Source organism: Antedon mediterranea, chromosome 1 (genome assembly GCF_964355755.1).
Source record: "Antedon mediterranea chromosome 1, ecAntMedi1.1, whole genome shotgun sequence".
NCBI classification, from domain to species: domain Eukaryota; kingdom Metazoa; phylum Echinodermata; class Crinoidea; order Comatulida; family Antedonidae; genus Antedon; species Antedon mediterranea.
In genome coordinates, this window is record NC_092670.1 from 22,736,401 (window position 1) to 22,755,799 (window position 19,399).

The following is a 19,399-nucleotide window of genomic DNA, read 5'->3' on the forward strand; positions in this document are numbered from 1 at the left end:
AAAGGGTGGGATTTGAGGAAAGCGTCAATTTTAAGACGAACGCTCGGTACTAGTGCATGCTTGATAGTAGTGCAGGCTCGTATTAGTACGCTTTTTTTAGAAGCAGTGTTGTAACAACAGCACTTCATCTCTTCTGTGCTTTTCTTCTCTGAGGTAGGATCAGTTTAAAAATTATTTTAAAATTAATTTTATGCAACTAGGCCGTAGATTAAACTTTAGTGTACAGTGGAGAAACATAGGCTAGAATAAACCTTGTGGTGTTTTAGTGTTATGTACATAATTTGTTTAAAATATTTTTTTGTGCTTAATTTCAATAACCTAAATTATTAATGATTGTTGTAGCAATTCACATTTAGAAATACTGTAAACTTAAAACAAAAAATATATTGGCACACTGTACGAAATTTTGACAATTATCATTTAGTAGGTTAGCTAGTAATGATTATCCAAACCAAAGGTTTTTGGCAGGCGAATGCTAGTAATAACACTTGGGAGAGGTCCATCTAAATAAATTATTTGAAGTTGGCTTCTAACCATAATTTTACATTCAGTTTCTCATTTAGGCTTAATTAATTACGGTATAACTGTAAAATAAAACCACATGATAAATATTCTCTTGTGTCGTGTAATTGGTGAAGTGCGAATAAAATAAACAACAATATTCCTGTTTATGAATAAACTATGCAGTAGAGAGAATGATGAGGTGATATTTTAAAATGTTACGCCTCAGTGATTTCTCTCAGAGGAAACTCTTGAATGGGGAATACAGATTGGCTGTTTGCCAATTAATATTTCTATGGCAACACATATGAGGTGATTTTCATTCAGCTGATTCTTATGGGCTGATATTGATAAAAATGAAGTACTTTGTGGCAGATGGTATATTGTATTTCATCATTAATGTTTATTTGAAGTTTTTATAGGTAATGAGATATATCTCACCATTTGTTTTGTATAAAGTTCCTCAGCCAATACATTTATAATTTTTTATTTTTAAAATACATTTCATACAAATCATAATTTTTTCTGTTTTAGTTTTTTATTGTAGTACTGTAATTGAATTTATATTTATTGGATAAAATAAATAAAATGGTGTTATTTAAATAGATGTTTTATGTCCAAACAAAAAACAAAAACAAAAATGACAAACCAGGATTGTCTTTTCCTTGCACCCCTCCCCACCCCCCCCCCTATTTCATGAAACATGGGAGAAGATTTGGTTCAGTATTTCAATTTTTGTGCCTTTATAATTGTCTCCTTTTTAAAAAAACTTTAACTGCGATTTCTTGGTTTTATGCAGCAAATAAAGTTTTATTTTGTTTTTTTATGAACTACTTGATAGTCACAAGCAATATGGAGCCATCAGCAGATGACATTGTTATTGGAGGGATCTCAGGCCGTCTTCCTGAATCAGACAATCTACAAGAATTCTGGCAACACTTGATCAATGGCGAGGATATGGTTACAGAAGATGACCGCAGATGGTTGCCAGGTAAAGACAAATTTTGTAGCAAATCATTTTAAAACTTAAGGTATCTATATTCACTCATGATTATTATTTTGAATTTAAACCGTCTAAAATAAAACTTTTAATAATGGAAATCAACAGTTTCGTTATTGCCTTTCTTTACGCCATTCCAAATTCAATCAAGAAATCTGAATTCACACACCAAATCCCACCTATTTAATTTGCACTTTCTTCATTATTCTTTTCTGTTCATTGTGGAGCGCTTAAAGACTCCCTGCATTTGTGCTACCATATATTTCGGTGTATAAGTCGCACCTATGTATAAGACGCACCCCCTAACTGAGAGTAAAATATCGGTATTTTATATATCGTCGATGTATAAGACGCACCTTATATTTCATCAAAACAATTTTTTTTTAAATTGTAATCAATATTATTTTGTTATATCTACAACGGCGTCCTTTATTTCGATTTTTTTCTTACCAAGGCTCGGCCGCGCTCAGGCTCAACAAGTTCTTTCTAACTTGTTATTCATGAGTTTCACACCGAAATATACGGTATATTAAAGGAAAGGAACACCCTGGGCTAAATGTGCCACTGTGCTTATAGATAAATGTAATAAAAACATGATTACAATGGTTCAAGGTACAATAGTAAGCAATTTAGTTAAAAAATAGACTTTTAAACGACAACATATCGGAAATTGAACAGCGCCATTTTGACAGGTTAAGAGCAAATATGTGACGTCAGATTAGGTGGACGCATTCAAGCAAATCCAAGCGTCCATCGTCTTAGTACAGTATTTCAATATGGAAGTGCGGGATATAACCATAAATAAAATCAATTAAATAGCCTAACATACCTAATAATTCGGAATATGGCTTGGAGTTTTTATAATTCAGAAAATTTGGAACCAGAATATACAGAAAGAGAGTTAGTTTTGCGTTGTGCAGATGAGGAAAAAAGAAGAGAAGAAGAACATTCTCGAGCATAACAAGCCGTCGAAGAATGGTGTACTTTCGGCCAGTGTATCTGTACTGTATGCCTTACTAGGCCTAGAACTCGTGTTGAACGAAAATAAAGTAGACACTGCATCGTCAACCAACAGCCTTCGTTTGGAAGGTTTGCCAGTTAATTCCCCTACCAAATCCCGTTTGAAACAGCTAGGCAATAAAAGTAACAATAGATTAATAATAGCTGAAAGATTTACGAATTGGCTTGCAGAAGAAAAGATCGAGCGAAGGTTTGTTTACCAAGCCAGCGCATGCTCATACCGCGTCATCGCCGTCCTGCATGACCGCATGTCGCGTTATTAGCCAATCATATTAGCGGATTCGCTTATCCAATAGAAGCGCCGAATGCAACCGCGAATCTTAAAATTTTCGTCGGCCGTATCTGACGTCACAAACAGGCTGCCATGAGCACAAGATGGCGATTTTCAAATGTCTTGAAAACAGCTTTAAATTCCTGTTTACTAGAAAACTACAAATCCGATTTAAACATAAATTGTTCTGAATATTAAGTTGGTAGGGTTACTTTTATAATAGTTAGGTAAAATATTAGGTTGTTCCTTTCCTTTAAATTGAACTTATTATTATTATTATACATTTTTATTTATTTATTTCATTTTCAGGACTTTATGGTTTGCCAAAAAGGAACGGTAAAATAAATAGCTTGGCTCACTTTGATGCAGTATTCTTTGGTGTCCATGCAAAGCAAGCTCATACGATGGACCCACAACTTCGCTTGATGCTAGAAATTACATATGAAGCAATCGTTGATGCAGGTAATTAATGTTAATTAAAGGATTTCCAATAAAAAAACACAATATAAGAAGGTAGAAACTAAGTAAAGCTCTGTCTACACTATCAAACTTTGTGATAAAAAAAATCTAATATACCTATATATGGACATGTCATTTTACTAACATATTTGGGAATGTCACTACCATATTTGGGCACATCACACTTTTTTTTATCAAACTAGTGTCATAGTGTAGACAGAGCTTAAGAACTACAGTAAAACGTGTATTAAAAAGGAAAAAAAAGGGTTTCTCCTGAATAGAGATCTTCCAAAGGTGCGGTTTTACTTTCATAAGAGATCGGTTTGACGTAATGGCCTTAGGGCTCTGTTTTAGAAGAATGCAAGATAAGGCATGGGTCGTCTGTAGAGGACCTAATCCAAATTTCCGAAGTAAGGTACAATAAACCCGTTATTTCTTGTTTGTTTCTAGGTATTGATCCAGAGTCTCTGCGTGGCAGCAACACAGGTGTATTTGTTGGTAGCAGTGGATCTGAGGCATCTGAAGGGTTTGGAAATGACCCTGATACCCTACAAGGATACACAATGACTGGGTGCAACAGGGCTATGTTAGCTAATAGAGTCTCATTTTTCTTTGATCTCAAAGGTAGGTTAAACCAATTTTTAATTCTATATAGTTTCACTATTTAAATTGTACTCTAAATGACGTTATTTATAGTTCATTTTGGTATAGTTCTACTCAGTTTCTCTCAAACTCAACATGATAATATAGTACAGGAAATATATGCACATAATTAGTAAAACGTTGAAAAAGAGAATTTACCTTTTAACCACCTATTGCCACTTTATAAATACATAATAATATTGACTGATGGGTTGTGTTTAATGGAGCATGCACACCTTTTGAAATTTAGTGTTGGTTACACACCCATATGATCCTTATTGTAAATATATGTATAATTGTATTTAACAGGACCAAGTTACAGTTTAGATACAGCCTGTTCTTCAGGGCTGCTTTGCCTAGAAAATGCAGTCCAGGCTATTCGCAGCGGACAATGTGATGCTGCCATTGTTGGTGGCCTTAATATACTGCTAAAGCCCCATAATGCCTTGCAGTTTCTAAAACTTGGAATGTTGTCTCCTGAGGGAGCTTGCAAATCCTTTGATGTTGAAGGTAATTTATATTATATATATTTATATCCGTATCATGGTTGAATTGTCACAGTCACCACCATCAGTTTGACCATTGTAACTGTCACCACCATCACTTTTACCATTGTCATTGTCACCACCATCACTTTTACCATTGTCACCACCATCACTTTTACCTTTTTCACTGTCACCACCATCACTTTTACCATTGTCACTATCACCACCATCACTTTTACCATTGTCATTGTCACCACCATCACTTTTACCATTGTCACTATCACCACCATCACTTTTACCATTGTCATTGTCACCACCATCACTTTTACCATTGTCACTATCACCACCATCACTTTTACCATTGTCATTGTCACCACCATCACTTTTACCATTGTCACTGTCACCACCATCACTTTTACCATTGTCACTGGCACCACCATCACTTTTACCATTGTCATTGGCACCACCATCACTTTTACCATTTTCACTGTCACCACCATCACTTTTACCATTTTCACTGTCACCACCATCACTTTTACCATTGTCATTGTCACCACCATCACTTTTACCATTTTCACTGTCACCATCATCATTTTTACCATTGTCATTGTCACCACCATCACTTTTACCATTGTCACCATCATCACTTTTACCATTGTCATTGTCACCACCATCACTTTTACCATTTTCACTGTCACCATCATCACTTTTACCATTGTCATTGTCACCATCATCACTTTTACCATTGTCATTGTCACCATCATCACTTTTACCATTGTCATTGTCACCACCATCACTTTTACCATTGTCATTGTCACCATCATCACTTCCACCATTGTCATTGTCACCACCATCACTTTTACCATTGTCATTGTCACCATCATCACTTTTACCATTGTCATTGTCACCATCATCACTTCCACCATTGTCATTGTCACCATCATCACTTTTACCATTTTCATTGTCACCACCATCACTTTTACCATTTTCATTCTCACCACCATCACTTCCACCATTGTCATTGTCACCACCATCACTTTTATCATTTTCATTGTAACCACCATCACTTTTACCATTGTCATTGTCACCATCATCACTTTTACCATTGTCATTGTCACCATCATCACTTTTACCATTGTCATTGTCACCATCATCACTTTTGTCATTGTCACCATCATCACTTTTGTTATTGTCACCATCATCACTTTTGTTATTGTCACCATCATCACTTTTGTCATTGTCACCATCATCACTTTTACCATTGTCATTGTCACCATCATCACTTTTACCATTGTCATTGTCACCATCATCACTTTTGTTATTGTCACCATCATCACTTGTACCATTGTTATTGTCACCATCATCACTTGTACCATTGTCATTGTCACCATCATCACTTTTGTTATTGTCACCATCATCACTTTTGTTATTGTCACCATCATCACTTGTACCATTGTCATTGTCACCATCATCACTTTTGTTATTGTCACCATCATCACTTTTGTTATTGTCACCATCATCACTTTTGTTATTGTCACCATCACTTTTACCATTGTCATTGTCACCATCATCACTTGTACCATTGTCATTGTCACCATCATCACTTTTGTTATTGTCACCATCATCACTTTTGTTATTGTCACCATCATCACTTGTACCATTGTCATTGTCACCATCATCACTTTTGTCATTGTTACCATCATCACTTTTGTCATTGTCACCATCATCACTTTTGTCATTGTCACCATCATCACTTTTACCATTGTCATTGTCACCACCATCACTTTTACCATTTTCATTGTCACCATCATCACTTTTACCATTGTCATTGTCACCATCATCACTTTTGTTATTGTCACCATCATCACTTGTACCATTGTCACTGCCACAATCATTGTCAATATTGTCACAATCACCACTACCAACATCATACACTATCACCATCATGGTCATCACCATTACTATCACATTTTTTTATTTTACAACACTACATGCACTTGGTTTATATTTTATACAGGTAATGGATATTGTAGATCTGAAGGCTTTGTAGCAGTTGTACTTACAAAACAGTCTGTGGCTAAGAGGTCATACGCAACAGTAGTTCATTCAGGAACAAATACTGATGGGTTTAAGGAACAAGGTATAACATTTCCATCGGGTTATATGCAGAAGCAACTACTAGAGAGGGTCTACTCAGAAGCAAAGATTAACCCAAATGATGTCAAATATGTAGAAGCTCATGGCACCGGTACAAAGGTCGGAGATCCGCAAGAGGTTAACACAATCACCGATGTCTTCTGTAGCGATAGAACTGCTCCCTTACTTATAGGATCCGTCAAGTCAAATATGGGCCACTCAGAAGCCTCTTCTGGTCTTGCTGCCTTAGCTAAAGTCATCCTAAGCTTTGAAAACAATACAATCCCACCCAATCTACACTTTCATAATCCTAACCCTGATATTCCTGGACTTAACGATGGAAGACTAAAAGTTGTCACGGAACCAACCAGTTTTGATGGCGGTTATGTGGGTCTTAATTCATTTGGTTTTGGAGGCGCTAATGTTCATGTGATATTAAAACCAAATATGAGTAACAACAAATCAAACGTATGTAGCATCCCTCGTCTGATTACATGTACAGGCAGAACAGAACAATCGATACAAGCACAGATTGATGCGGTTAATTCTCATAAGGACAATTCTGAATTTGTCAGCCTAGTCAATGAAGTATCCAAGCAGTCAATGGCAGGCTTACCAGCTCGTGGCTTTACAGTTGTACAAGAGAAAGATGAGCTTGTTGAAACCAAAACAGATGTCAATCCTGATAAAGAATTGTGGTAAGGGCTTTTAAATAATCTTCAAGCCTAATAGGACGAACTGCCTGAGTAGGCTCCTGGTTGTAATGTTTTATATTGTTTATTCATCAGGTATGTTTTCTCTGGTATGGGATCTCAATGGGCTGGAATGGGTCATGACCTCATGGTGCTCGACACCTTCAGGTCATCTATAGAGCAAAGTCACAAATTGCTATCAGAAATTGACCCTGGTGTTGACCTTTGTGACTTGATATACAAAGGCGATAATGAGAAGCTTAATGATACTGTCATATCATTTGTTGGAATTGCTGCTATTCAGGTATGTTTTTCTTTCATACACAAAAATTATTTTTCCTTTGAGTACTTTGCTATGGGGTATACTGTGACTGTGTAATAATGGTATTTCTTGCAATTTTACAATAGTAGAATGGTATATTCTTTGCAGATTGCTCTGGTTGACTGTTTGAATGCAGTTGGTCTAGTGCCCCATGGCATTGTGGGTCATTCTGTTGGTGAACTTGGTTGTGGATATGCAGATGGTAGTCTTACAGCAGAAGAAGCTCTTTTAGCAGCATACTGGAGAGGACGCTGTGTCAGAGAGGCTAAACTTCCACCAGGATCAATGGCTGCAGTTGGTAAGTCTAGACCGTTTTCTCTTCCAGTTTAAAATTTATTATTGCATCCAACTTTCTTCTAAATTAAATATTTCTATTGAAGGTCTGACCTGGCAAGAGGCTAAAGACCGATGCCCAAAAGGTGTTGTACCTGCTTGTCACAACTCTGAAGACACTGTGACTATATCTGGTGAAAAAGATGCTGTAAAGAAATTTGTGGCAGAGCTTGTAGCTGAAGATGTGTTTGCAAGAGAAGTAAAGAGTTCAGGAGTAGCATTCCATTCTCACTTTATGAAAGATATTGCACCAGAGCTGAAGAAAGAACTCTCTAAAGTAAGTATGCTCAATACTTTATTCTTTCTCTTTATTTCCAACTTAAAGAAGTCACCGTCCCGGACCTAAGAACATCAATTTTTAAAATACACAGTTGTGTATAGAAGAGGAGATTGAAAGATTTCTAAATAGAAGTTGTGAGAATATCTATTCAAAAATTTAGTTTTGTGATTTTTTTATTTTTAAGTAACATTCATGTTTTTATTATTTTGTTTTAGGTCATAAAATCTCCAAAGCTTAGGACATCTCGTTGGATTAGTTCATCTATCCCAGAATCCAAGTGGAACAGTGAGCTTGCTCAGTTCTCCTCTGCAGATTATCATGTCAACAATCTCATCAGTCCAGTTCTCTTCCAAGAAGCTTTACAAAAGATTCCTTCAAATGCAGTGGTTGTTGAAATTGCTCCACATTGCCTTTTACAAGCAATACTTAAACGCTCACTTCACCGTGACAGCGCCATCATCGGACTGTCTAGCCGTAAAGAAACAGAAAACTTAACCTTTTTCTTGAAAGGTATTGGTAGAGTTCACTTGAATGGCATCACCTTAGATGCAAATCAGTTATATGAACCAGTAACATATCCAGTATCTAGAGGAACACCATCGATAGCACCTCTTGTACATTGGGATCATTCCCAAGAATGGGATGTGCCGACTGTAGAGATGTTTGGAGGTGGTGGAGGAAGTTCAGCTACAGTTTCTAAGTTTAATATTGGTAAGTTGGTAGACCTTTAACATTCAACATTATACCAGAAAACAATTATTTGATAGAAATGTTAATCCAGAAAAAGAATGCACGAAGAATTTCATTACATTTTCATGCAATGCAGGTATAAGATCACACAGAGGAAAGCCTAGTCAAGATTGCCTCAAGATGAAGGCATCTAGCCTAGAAGGTGGAGAATGATATTTACATAAATTGAAATAACAATGTTATGAATTTTTCTAGATATTTCACCAGAATCACCTGATCACTACCTGCTTGGTCATTGCATCGATGGTCGTGTGCTGTTTCCAGCTACAGGCTACCTCTGCCTTGCATGGCGTGCGCTTGCTAAATTCAGCAACACTCTTCCAGAACAGACACCAGTTGTTTTTGAAGATATACACATTCATAGGGCTACGATTTTACCAAAGAAAGGTAATAACTGTGAAATTTAGCATTTAGAAATAGCTTCAGCATTCATTGGCAAATGAAGTGCATCATCTACAGCACAGACAAGAGGAAGAACAAGGTCATATAGATGGCTGCAGTCGCGTGCTCATTAGTGTTTACCGACCGACCAACCTACCAACTGACCGAAATTGCTGAACATGTTTAAAAATGTTGAAATGTTTAAAAACATTTATATTTTTTTTATTTACACGTGCGTAGCCTGTCACTTTTGACATGCTCGTATAACATAATTTCGAGTTGAAAAGTAAGTCAAGAAAACAGAAATCGGGCAAAAAGAGTGCATAATAACATTTAACGCGCAGTGCGCATGCAAAAATCTGCGCACTCAGATTTTGCCTGAAACGTACTCCTATTTCATCGAAAATAAATTTTGAAATTTTTAAGCGCACGTACGCATGCGCTACGCACGTAATTGTATTGCCATATGATTTATGCCCTGAAATTTATGAGTACCAAATTTTATTTAATTGTGATTCATGGTTGTGAAGATATGATTACAAACATGATTTCGTTAAATCGTGCATAGATCGCGTAATTTTTTATTGCGCACCGTGAAAACATAACCACATCGATTCCTGGCCATAAGGAATATACTGTGAAAAATTGACTTAGCTTGATTAAACTGATACCAAGATAAGGTCATATACAAGTTAGTGTTTACCGACCAACCGACCGACATAGTGAGCTGTAGAGTCGCGTTGCACGCGACTAAAAATATACATCTAGCAAGTTTGTTGACATCTGGTCGAATGGCAGGCCATGAACTCAGTATAGCTCTCCACCAGCATTGCAAGCAAATAATATTAGGCATTCCATTTCAGGAAATTATATTAAAGCAAGTGTTTCATTTTCATTTTTAGGTGCAGTGACGTTAGAGGTACGTTTAGCCCCAGCCTCAAACACATTTGAAGTAGCTGAGGGTGATCAGTTGACTGTATCGGGCAAAATATACTTACCAGAAGACATCAAGAAATCAGAATTGACTGGAAAGGATGATATGCTGAAGAAGCTGAACTCAAAAGATGTTTACAAAGAACTAAGATTGCGAGGTTATGATTATGGTCCGACTTTTCAAGGCATTCTATCTTCTACTGAGGATGGTTAGTGTTGTTATCTATTATTTTGTCTCTTCCATTTTTGCAAAACACATTGTCTCGGATTGACCCTCCTCAACTCTCCCAACAAACATTTCCTTTCATAGATTATTGTTTTTTTTTGTCTACATTGTTGTTTAATAACTTAATTTTATGTGTCTTTTAGGAAGCCATGGTAGTTTGAAGTGGACTGGTAACTGGGTGTCATTCTTGGACACTATGTTACAGATGTCAGTACTAGGCCTACCAGGAAGAAGCCTTCGTTTACCAACTCGTGTTCAAACCATTACCATCAATCCCACAATGCAACCTGATGTCATTGATAATGAACAAGGTAAAAAGAAGATTGATTGAAATTGACCCCTGACCTCTTGCAAATAACAAGAATGCACGTTTTCACAAAAATGTTATTTGTTTATTTCAGAATTGACTGTTTTTCTGGACAAAAACACAGGTTTGTGCTCATCAGGAGGTGTAGAAATACGTGGTCTACATGCAACAGTGACATCACGTCGTCAACAGCAACAAGCTTTACCCACATTAGAAGACGTGACCTTTGTTCCATACTATGAATCAAAATTGATGAAAGATAACCAGAAGGTCCATGATTATCAGACATTCTGTCATAGGTACGTTGGCCATGTTCTGCAGACTTTATCTGAGAAATTCCAGACATCAAATGATGGATTCCCTTACACAAGTATGATGAAGAGAGTGGTAGAAGACAAAACAAGTTTATTTTTGCAAGAAGATGTTGATCTTTACATAGATGACCCTGAATGCGGATTTGTCCGTATTGTTAAAGATATACTTGCGCTGCCAGTATCTGGAGACTTTGAAAAACATGTCTACAGCATCATTGATAAGCATTCAGAGGTTTTAAGCAAAGACAAGATGTTAAAGGGACTTCTTAAAAGCAGACATCTGAAGAATTGTCTGGATGTGGTTCTTGAGAATGTGAATGTAAGGAACATGAAGATTGTGGAGGTTGGCGCTCGTAAAGGCAGATTGTTTTCCAGGGTTGTGCCACTACTTTGCTCTCATCCAGCAGTTGAAGTTGATATCCTGGTGACTGATCCAAACCTGGAGAACTTTGAATCTCTGCAGACAGCTCTGGAATCTGTAGATGCCACCCAAGTAGAATGGAACACTTCAGATCAAGCGCCATCCAGTCTTAATAAAGCACATCTGGTTGTTGTAGATGGACTTGCACGAACAGCTCCAGATATTCCAACAACTTTGGCAAACATTAGAGAAATCATCCAGGATGATGGATTCCTTCTCTTGCATGAGGTCACTGCCAACTTCCATGCTGGTTTCAGCTTTGATGGATTCATCGATGGATTAATTCCAAAAGATAAGATCCCAAGAGAGTTAGGCATCTATCTCAATGGTGCCCAATGGATGACGGTAATCAAAGAGGCAGGCTTTGAAGTTGTCAGCCGTAAGAGCGATGGTATGCTTTGCACAATGTATTTATGCAAGAAAGTTGGTTGCAGTGTTTCAAAGTCATTGGATATCGTGAATATAACTAGTTCTAATTTGGAATGGGTGAATGAACTCAAAAGCAAAGTTAATGAAGAGAACAATGAGGACCGATTATGGCTTGTGTCTGACCAGGAGTACGATGCTGGTGTAGTTGGAATGGTCAATTGTATAAGACAAGAACCAGGTGGTCAACGTATAAGGTCAGTATCATATAAATATAATAGTTTTCTTTGTTAACAATTATGTAAAATAAATTGGTATTCTAAAGTGACCGTATTCTTAAATTTATTCATGTTTAAAATTGTGTTGCTTTTGCAGATGTATTTTCAATGCAAACTTGGAGCAAAGTGACCAGCTTGATCTTTCTCTATCCAGTAAGATGATGACCGATGTACTGAAGCGTGACCTTGTAATGAATGTCTATAGAAATGGTCAATTGGGGTCATTCAGACACAATGCACTAAGCAAAGGTACATTGAATAGTTGGTACAATTAGTGTACAGTTTCCATCTGATAGTGTCTTGGTGGTCTCTTGTTTGCTGCTTTCATGTTTATTTCTTAAAACGTATCCTATATATTTTTTCAATAGATGACAACAAAGCTGGTTTTGAGACTAAGCATGCATATGTGAATGTTTTAACCAGAGGTGACCTTTCATCACTTGCATGGGTTGCAGCTCCTGCACATCTCACCATGGCAACAGAAGACCGTAACAAACAGGCTTGTCGAGTCCATTATGCTGCCCTCAACTTCAGAGACATCATGCTTGCTACAGGAAAGCTACCTCCGGATGCATTGCCAGGTAATATTTTGATTTATTCTCAATTGTTAAAGAAGTCTGTTTTTTTAGTGTACATGGATCACAAAATAATCCTTATCTTTTTATAATTAGGTAATCTTGCACAAGAAGATTGCATTCTGGGAATGGAGTTTTCCGGATATAATTCCAAAGGGCAAAGAATCATGGGATTGCTACCAGCTAAAGCCCTGGCAACAACTGTAATGGCTGATGAGCGCTTCACTTGGTCCGTTCCAACTGAGTGGAAACTGGAAGGCGCTGCATCTGTTCCTGTTGTATATGCTACAGCTTACTACGCATTGATAGTAAGAGGACGCATGAAAAAAGGTGAAAGTGTGTTGATACACTCGGGCAGTGGTGGTGTGGGTCAAGCTGCTATCTCAATTGCCTTGCATCATGGTTGTAATGTGTTTACAACGGTAGGTAAGTACAAGTAATTTATTTACCATATGTTAGATACAGTATGTTAGATATTCCTATATTTTATTTGGTTATTTAATTGGCTATTCATTATTTCATATTTTTACTCCAGGTACTGCAGAGAAGAAGGCATATCTACAACAGAAGTTTCCGTCGCTTGATGATGATTGCTTTGCAAATTCTCGTAACACAACATTCGAACAACACATTTTAACAGCAACAAAAGGAAAAGGTTAGTTGTATATACAATACAGGTATCCTTTCTATTAGAAATGACTTGAGATTTTATGGGTATTTAGCAACATTGGTATTTAATTAGAATCACTTTAACAGAAGACAATTGAAAAGAAGAACCAAAAATGAGTAAGTAATAGCCTACACTGAAAGTGAAAGCCCTACATGCAGCATATGTGTATGTAAAATACATAATATTCAAATTGTGTAATTGCATACTCTTTCAGGTGTCAATTTGGTGTTGAATTCATTAGCAGAAGAGAAACTTCAAGCCAGTGTACGAGTGCTAGCAAGACATGGACGATTCCTGGAGATTGGCAAATACGACCTGTCTAACAACACTCCACTAGGTATGATGGATGGTGTCACTTGCAACAAGACTCTTTTAAATCTTGTCCAAGTTTAAGTATACTTTATGTGACAAAAAAATGTGATGTGCCCAGAATATAGATTATTTCATATCACTACCTTCTTTGGGTACATCACACTTTTTTTGTCAAACTAGTTTGATATTGTAGACAGAGCTTTACTGTACTGTATTTCTATCATTCTGTTATCAGGAATGGCAGTGTTCCTTCGCAATGTCTCATTCCATGGAATCCTTTTGGATGCACTCTTTGAAGAAGGTAATGATGAATGGCAGACAGTGGCAGATCTTGTTACTGAAGGAATCAAGTCGGGAGCAGTTGTTCCACTGAGAACAACAGTCTTTGAGAAAGATGATGTTGAAAGTGCGTTCCGTTACATGGCACAAGGGAAACACATTGGAAAGGTCTTAGTGAAGGTATGTGTTCATGGTTTTATATTTTATCTCAGATATTTAATGGTAAACAGTATGATATATGTCTATAGCTGTTGAGATACAGTACCATTAGATGTAAATTGTAAGAAGGGAAATACAACGCTGTTAGGATTTTCTTCATATATGTATACTGTATATAGAGATACTGTATTTTATTGGATTTTACTTAATTGAAATATTAATAATTTATTAATATCCTTGTATTTGTATTTTTGTAGGTAAGAGATACAGTGGAGCAGTCCTTCTCAATCAATGCAATATCGCACACTTACTGCCATCCTAACAAAGTCTACGTCATCACTGGTGGTCTTGGAGGATTTGGATTGGAGCTCTCTCATTGGTTGATTCACAAAGGTAAATCATTTTGTGATGTAAATAATACAATAATAAGGATAATGCAGTTAGAAATGTGATAGTAGTATAAAATAGATAATAAATATTAAATTTGCCTTTAAAAACAACCTGAAAATGTTGAATCTGTTATTTACAGTATATTACTATTTGTTTTATAATTATTTAGTAAAGCTCTGTCTACACTATCAAACTAGTTTGACAGAAAAGTGTGTTGTGCCCAAATATGGTAGTGATATGACATCATGTCCATATATGGGCACATCGCATTTTTTTGTCAAATAAACTTTAATAGTGTAGACAGAGTTTATCTCAGAGAGTGGGAACACGTTTTATCTGAAATTATTCAGTGGGTCTTCTGGTATTATATGTATGTATATATTATTTTACAATATATTTTTTTCAGGTGCAAAAACGCTGGTTTTGACATCTCGTTCTGGAATCAAAACAGGTTACCAATCTTTATGTGTGAATGGTTGGCGTGAGAAAGGCATCAATGTGATTATATCAAAACGTGATGTTTCTAAACGTAAGGAAGCTGAACTTTTGATTCAGGAGAGCAGTGATGTGGGTCCAATTGGTGGAATCTTCCATCTAGCTATGGTAAGAAGTTTAATATGAAATAATAACATACAAAAGTTTGCTTTTTTTCAATTATGTACACTGATTTTTAAGAAAAAAATTATGTGATGAATCAATTCTTAATGTTCACTTTCACTTCATTTAATAGGTTTTACGAGATGGGATGTTTGAGAATCAGACAACTGAAGACTTCAAGGCAGTTTGCGCTCCTAAAGTAACCGGTACAACCAACCTAGACGACGCTAGTCGAGCAGTGTGTGACGACAACCTGGATTGGTTTGTTGTGTTTTCTTCTGTGAGCTGTGGACGTGGGAATGCAGGCCAGACTAACTATGGATATGCTAACTCAACGATGGAAAGGATTTGTGAAAAGAGGACACATAATGGCTTACCTGGTAAGACCTTATTGCAAGAATAATGGGATTTGAATGAAGAATGATCAAGCAGCTTAGAATACATTATTTTATAAAAAGTCTTTCTACATTTATTTCCCTTACTGCACGTATATTTATAAATCATAAATGAATTAATATCCTTCTGAAACACAGCCTTATTAACACATAAAATTACTATATTATTATTATTATGTGAAACAATAAATGAAACAAAAATAAATTAATGGCAGCTTACCCACTAGCAGGTCAAATATGTTTACATTGTGAGAAAATTATAATGTATGTTATTTTTCTTGTTAGGTTTGGCCATCCAGTGGGGAGCCATTGGTGATGTCGGAGTAGTACTTGAACAAATGGGTGATAATGAAACCGTGATTGGTGGAACACATCCTCAACGTATCTTGTCTTGCCTTGACACGCTTGATTACTTCTTAACAACAAATCACGCCATTGTTTCCAGCTTTGTGCGAGCAGAGACCAAATCACGTTCTAAATCAGACAAAGGGAACTCTTTAGATCTTGTAGCTGTTGTGGCTAATGTACTTGGTGTGCGTGACCCTTCAACTATGAACCCTGACACGACATTAGCCGATCTTGGTTTGGATTCACTGATGGGTGTTGAAGTTAAGCAAACATTGGAAAGAGATTTTGAACTTGCTATTTCTATGAAAGATGTTCGCTTACTAACATTTAATAAACTCAAAGAATTATCTAACAGTAGCAGTGAACCCACGGCATTGGTTGAAAGTAAACCAGTAATTCCAGCCATTGATCAACATACTTTTGTTTCGCATAACGATAAAAGAACTTTAGTTAAACTTAATGACATTGACAATGATAAAAGGCCAGTTTTCTTAATCCATCCTATGGAAGGCTCGGTTGACATCCTAACAGATCTGGCTGCCAATATGTCCTCACCATGTTATGGTCTGCAGTGCTCAGCCAATGTTCCAATGGCATCAATGGAAGAGATTGCTGCACACTACATCAAGAACATTAAAGACCAACAACCAGAAGGTCCATGGACTATCGTTGGTTATTCATACGGTTGTTGCATAGCAACTGAAATGAGTCTTCAGTTGCAGTCACATGATCACCACTTGACCAATGATTGTCTGGTGTTCCTTGACGGCTCACCTGACTTTGTAAAGGCCCATTTTGGAAGGTTTGCTCATCAGCTGTCATTGGAGAAAGACGCAGATGGGGTTGAAGTCGGTCTTGAGTGTGGCATTGAGACCTCGTGTATCTTGGCCATTCTTGAAAAATTTGATAGGACGCCGGTTAGTAAAATGTTTCTTTTCTAAATTTTATTTCAGTTTTTGTATCCTGTAAGTGAAGTGAGTGTTAATATACCACTTATGAGTCCTACTTAGAATAATATACATTTTTTCCAGGGTATTTGGTCCTAATCCTTTCTTTTCATGGGTAAAAACAAAAAGTCTCGCATGTGACTTGATTTTATACGTTAATGTATATCTAATCCATTACCTGCTTTGTTTGTTTTCTGTTTTCATGATAACGTTCACAATTTTAAAGTTTTACTGTTACTGCCATGTAAAACTATAGATATTTTTTTTTCAAAATTGTTTGATATTTATAAATCTTTTTCGTTTAGTTAATAAGCGAATTTATCACTTTAGCTGACTTGGACACAAAAATATCTCATGCAGTTAGCATCATTAAAAATGAACATCCTACTCAGAACGAGAATGATCTGAAGTTTGCAATGACCTCTTACATTAATCGAATGAAAGCTTCACAAAAATATGAAAACAGTGGCTACTTTAATGGATCGATCCACCTGCTACGCCCTCAAGAAGGCTTCACTAGCAAGAATGACGATGTTAGTCTGCCGGAAGACTATGGATTAGATAAGGTAATGATGCTTTTGGTTTTCCACTTGTTCACACTGTACAATACACTATACACTATATGATGTACACTACAGCACACTAAGTATACACTACACATTACATTAATATATATTAATAATTAATTTATAATGATTTATATTTCTTTTGTGTTTTAGGTTTGTTCAGGTGACATCAAGGTCTCTTACCACAATGGTGACCATGCATCATTTATTCAGAAGGAGGAAGCACAACAGATAGCACAGCATATCAACAACATAATCTGTACTTAAAAGCAATATTTAGCAGATAGTTTAAGTTATCTTACACCCTCTATTAAGAAATATCAAAATTTATTTAAAAAACAAAAACATTTTTAAATATTTCCAATGATTTGTTTTTGCAAAAAAACTAGGATGGAAATTTAATATCTATGTTACAATTATTGTACAATTTATTTATAATCCTTAAACCAATTGAATAATTTAAAACAGTACGAGTATAATTTTATAACTTTCACATTGACATTATTACTTTATATTAGACTACTTTTTCACTTCAATTTGGAAAAACGCCAATGAATTGTTTGTTAACAATGATGGCAAATGAAAATAAAGTTTCGTAAATAAACATGTTAAATAGTAGATTGAATAATGTGAACTTCAAATTCAAATACACCAAAATTCCCTTATATTTTATTAGGTTTGGAAAAAAATAGAAAAAATTATAATACGAAAAAGGCAAGAGAATTGTTTTTTTGGTCAAAAAAACAAAGATGGCAAATGTAAATATTTATATATAAATTCAGTATTATAGCAAATTACAAAATATATATACAAATACAAAATACAAATAAATACAAATTTACAACTCATAAAAGAAGTTTATACTGCTGCGTTTAATATTTTTGTTTTAGTTGTACAAATGAAAATGTTTGCGATTGAATGAATTGTTTTTATTAAACTGAAAACAAGGATAAAGATTGCAGATAAAAGTTTAGTACATGTATTTTTATTTCCGGAAACTTATTTGACAAAATATAATTATTTAAATTAATCTATTTAAATGATAAGTACAAATATTAATTGTTTTTGTGCAATATATCATTTATTTTATTTATGACCAATAAATATTGCACAGTAATCATATTTGCATATTTGATTTATCTTTGATTGTTATTTAATAGTCATATTTTAATGGATATTTCACTACAATTCCAGGTATACAGATGTCTATTATAAAAAAAAATGATTAAGTACTTTGAAATTCACTAAACTATACAGATATTAAGTCTTTATGTAGCTGTGTCATCGAGTTATGAAATCATGGAGTCACAAATAAATTATTATATATATTACTATTTGTATATATTATGATTAAATGTAAATTTTGTTTAATATGACATCCACTAAGTGAAATAAATATCATTGGATTCAGAAAACATATTTGGTTGAGTTTGCATACACAAGTTGCATTGCGAATGTTCTTAAGTTATAACCCTTCATGTCACCTGCCAACACTTTACATACACTATACAAAATATTGCTGTTGACTATGTGAACTCCAGTTTTAATAGGTTTAAAAAAGTACTGTATATGTTTTCATATGTATAAAGCATTCAGTATTTACTACTGCAAATGAATAGGGTTGATTATTTCATCATGTGACCTCATAGACAATAATAGAATCTGTTCATATTTCTGAGCAAACTAAAGCTCTGTCTACACTATCAACATTTATGTGACAAAAAAATTTGATGTGGACATATATGATATATATGGACATGATAGTGTCTTCACTGCCATATTTGGGCATATCACTACCCTATTTGAGCACATCACATTGTTTTTGTCAAACTAGTTTTACTTTTACAGTACTTTTGCATTGCTTTATTGCATGTTCTATTAAAAGGTTATAATATTGAGGATTAATGAACAAGGCATGTTAATTCGTATAAATCATATTATCATGCATAAACATTGTCCTAAAATTAAAAGCTTTTAGTTGGTGTTGTGGAGAGAGGGTATGAAGTCAACTTATGACTCGTCATCAAATCACACAGTGACTCTG

General features: G+C 35.4%; 1 protein-coding gene across 1 annotated transcript; it reads left to right on the forward strand.

The window, feature by feature from the left end:
* On the forward strand, positions 1-18,344 carry LOC140063208 (fatty acid synthase-like). Its single transcript, XM_072109702.1, has 26 exons — positions 1-153; positions 1,343-1,492; positions 3,102-3,254; positions 3,702-3,875; positions 4,203-4,403; positions 6,396-7,212; positions 7,303-7,510; positions 7,637-7,826; positions 7,909-8,138; positions 8,357-8,852; positions 9,087-9,278; positions 10,175-10,414; positions 10,575-10,742; positions 10,833-12,096; positions 12,215-12,366; positions 12,486-12,698; positions 12,789-13,118; positions 13,228-13,347; positions 13,577-13,699; positions 13,910-14,133; positions 14,370-14,505; positions 14,909-15,105; positions 15,233-15,479; positions 15,780-16,759; positions 17,095-17,355; positions 17,509-18,344. The coding sequence occupies exons 2-26, from the start codon at positions 1,354-1,356 to the stop codon at positions 17,620-17,622; spliced, it is 7,569 nt and encodes a 2,522-aa protein (XP_071965803.1). The 5' UTR covers positions 1-153; positions 1,343-1,353; the 3' UTR covers positions 17,623-18,344.
* Positions 18,345-19,399: the final 1,055 nt, after the last annotated feature.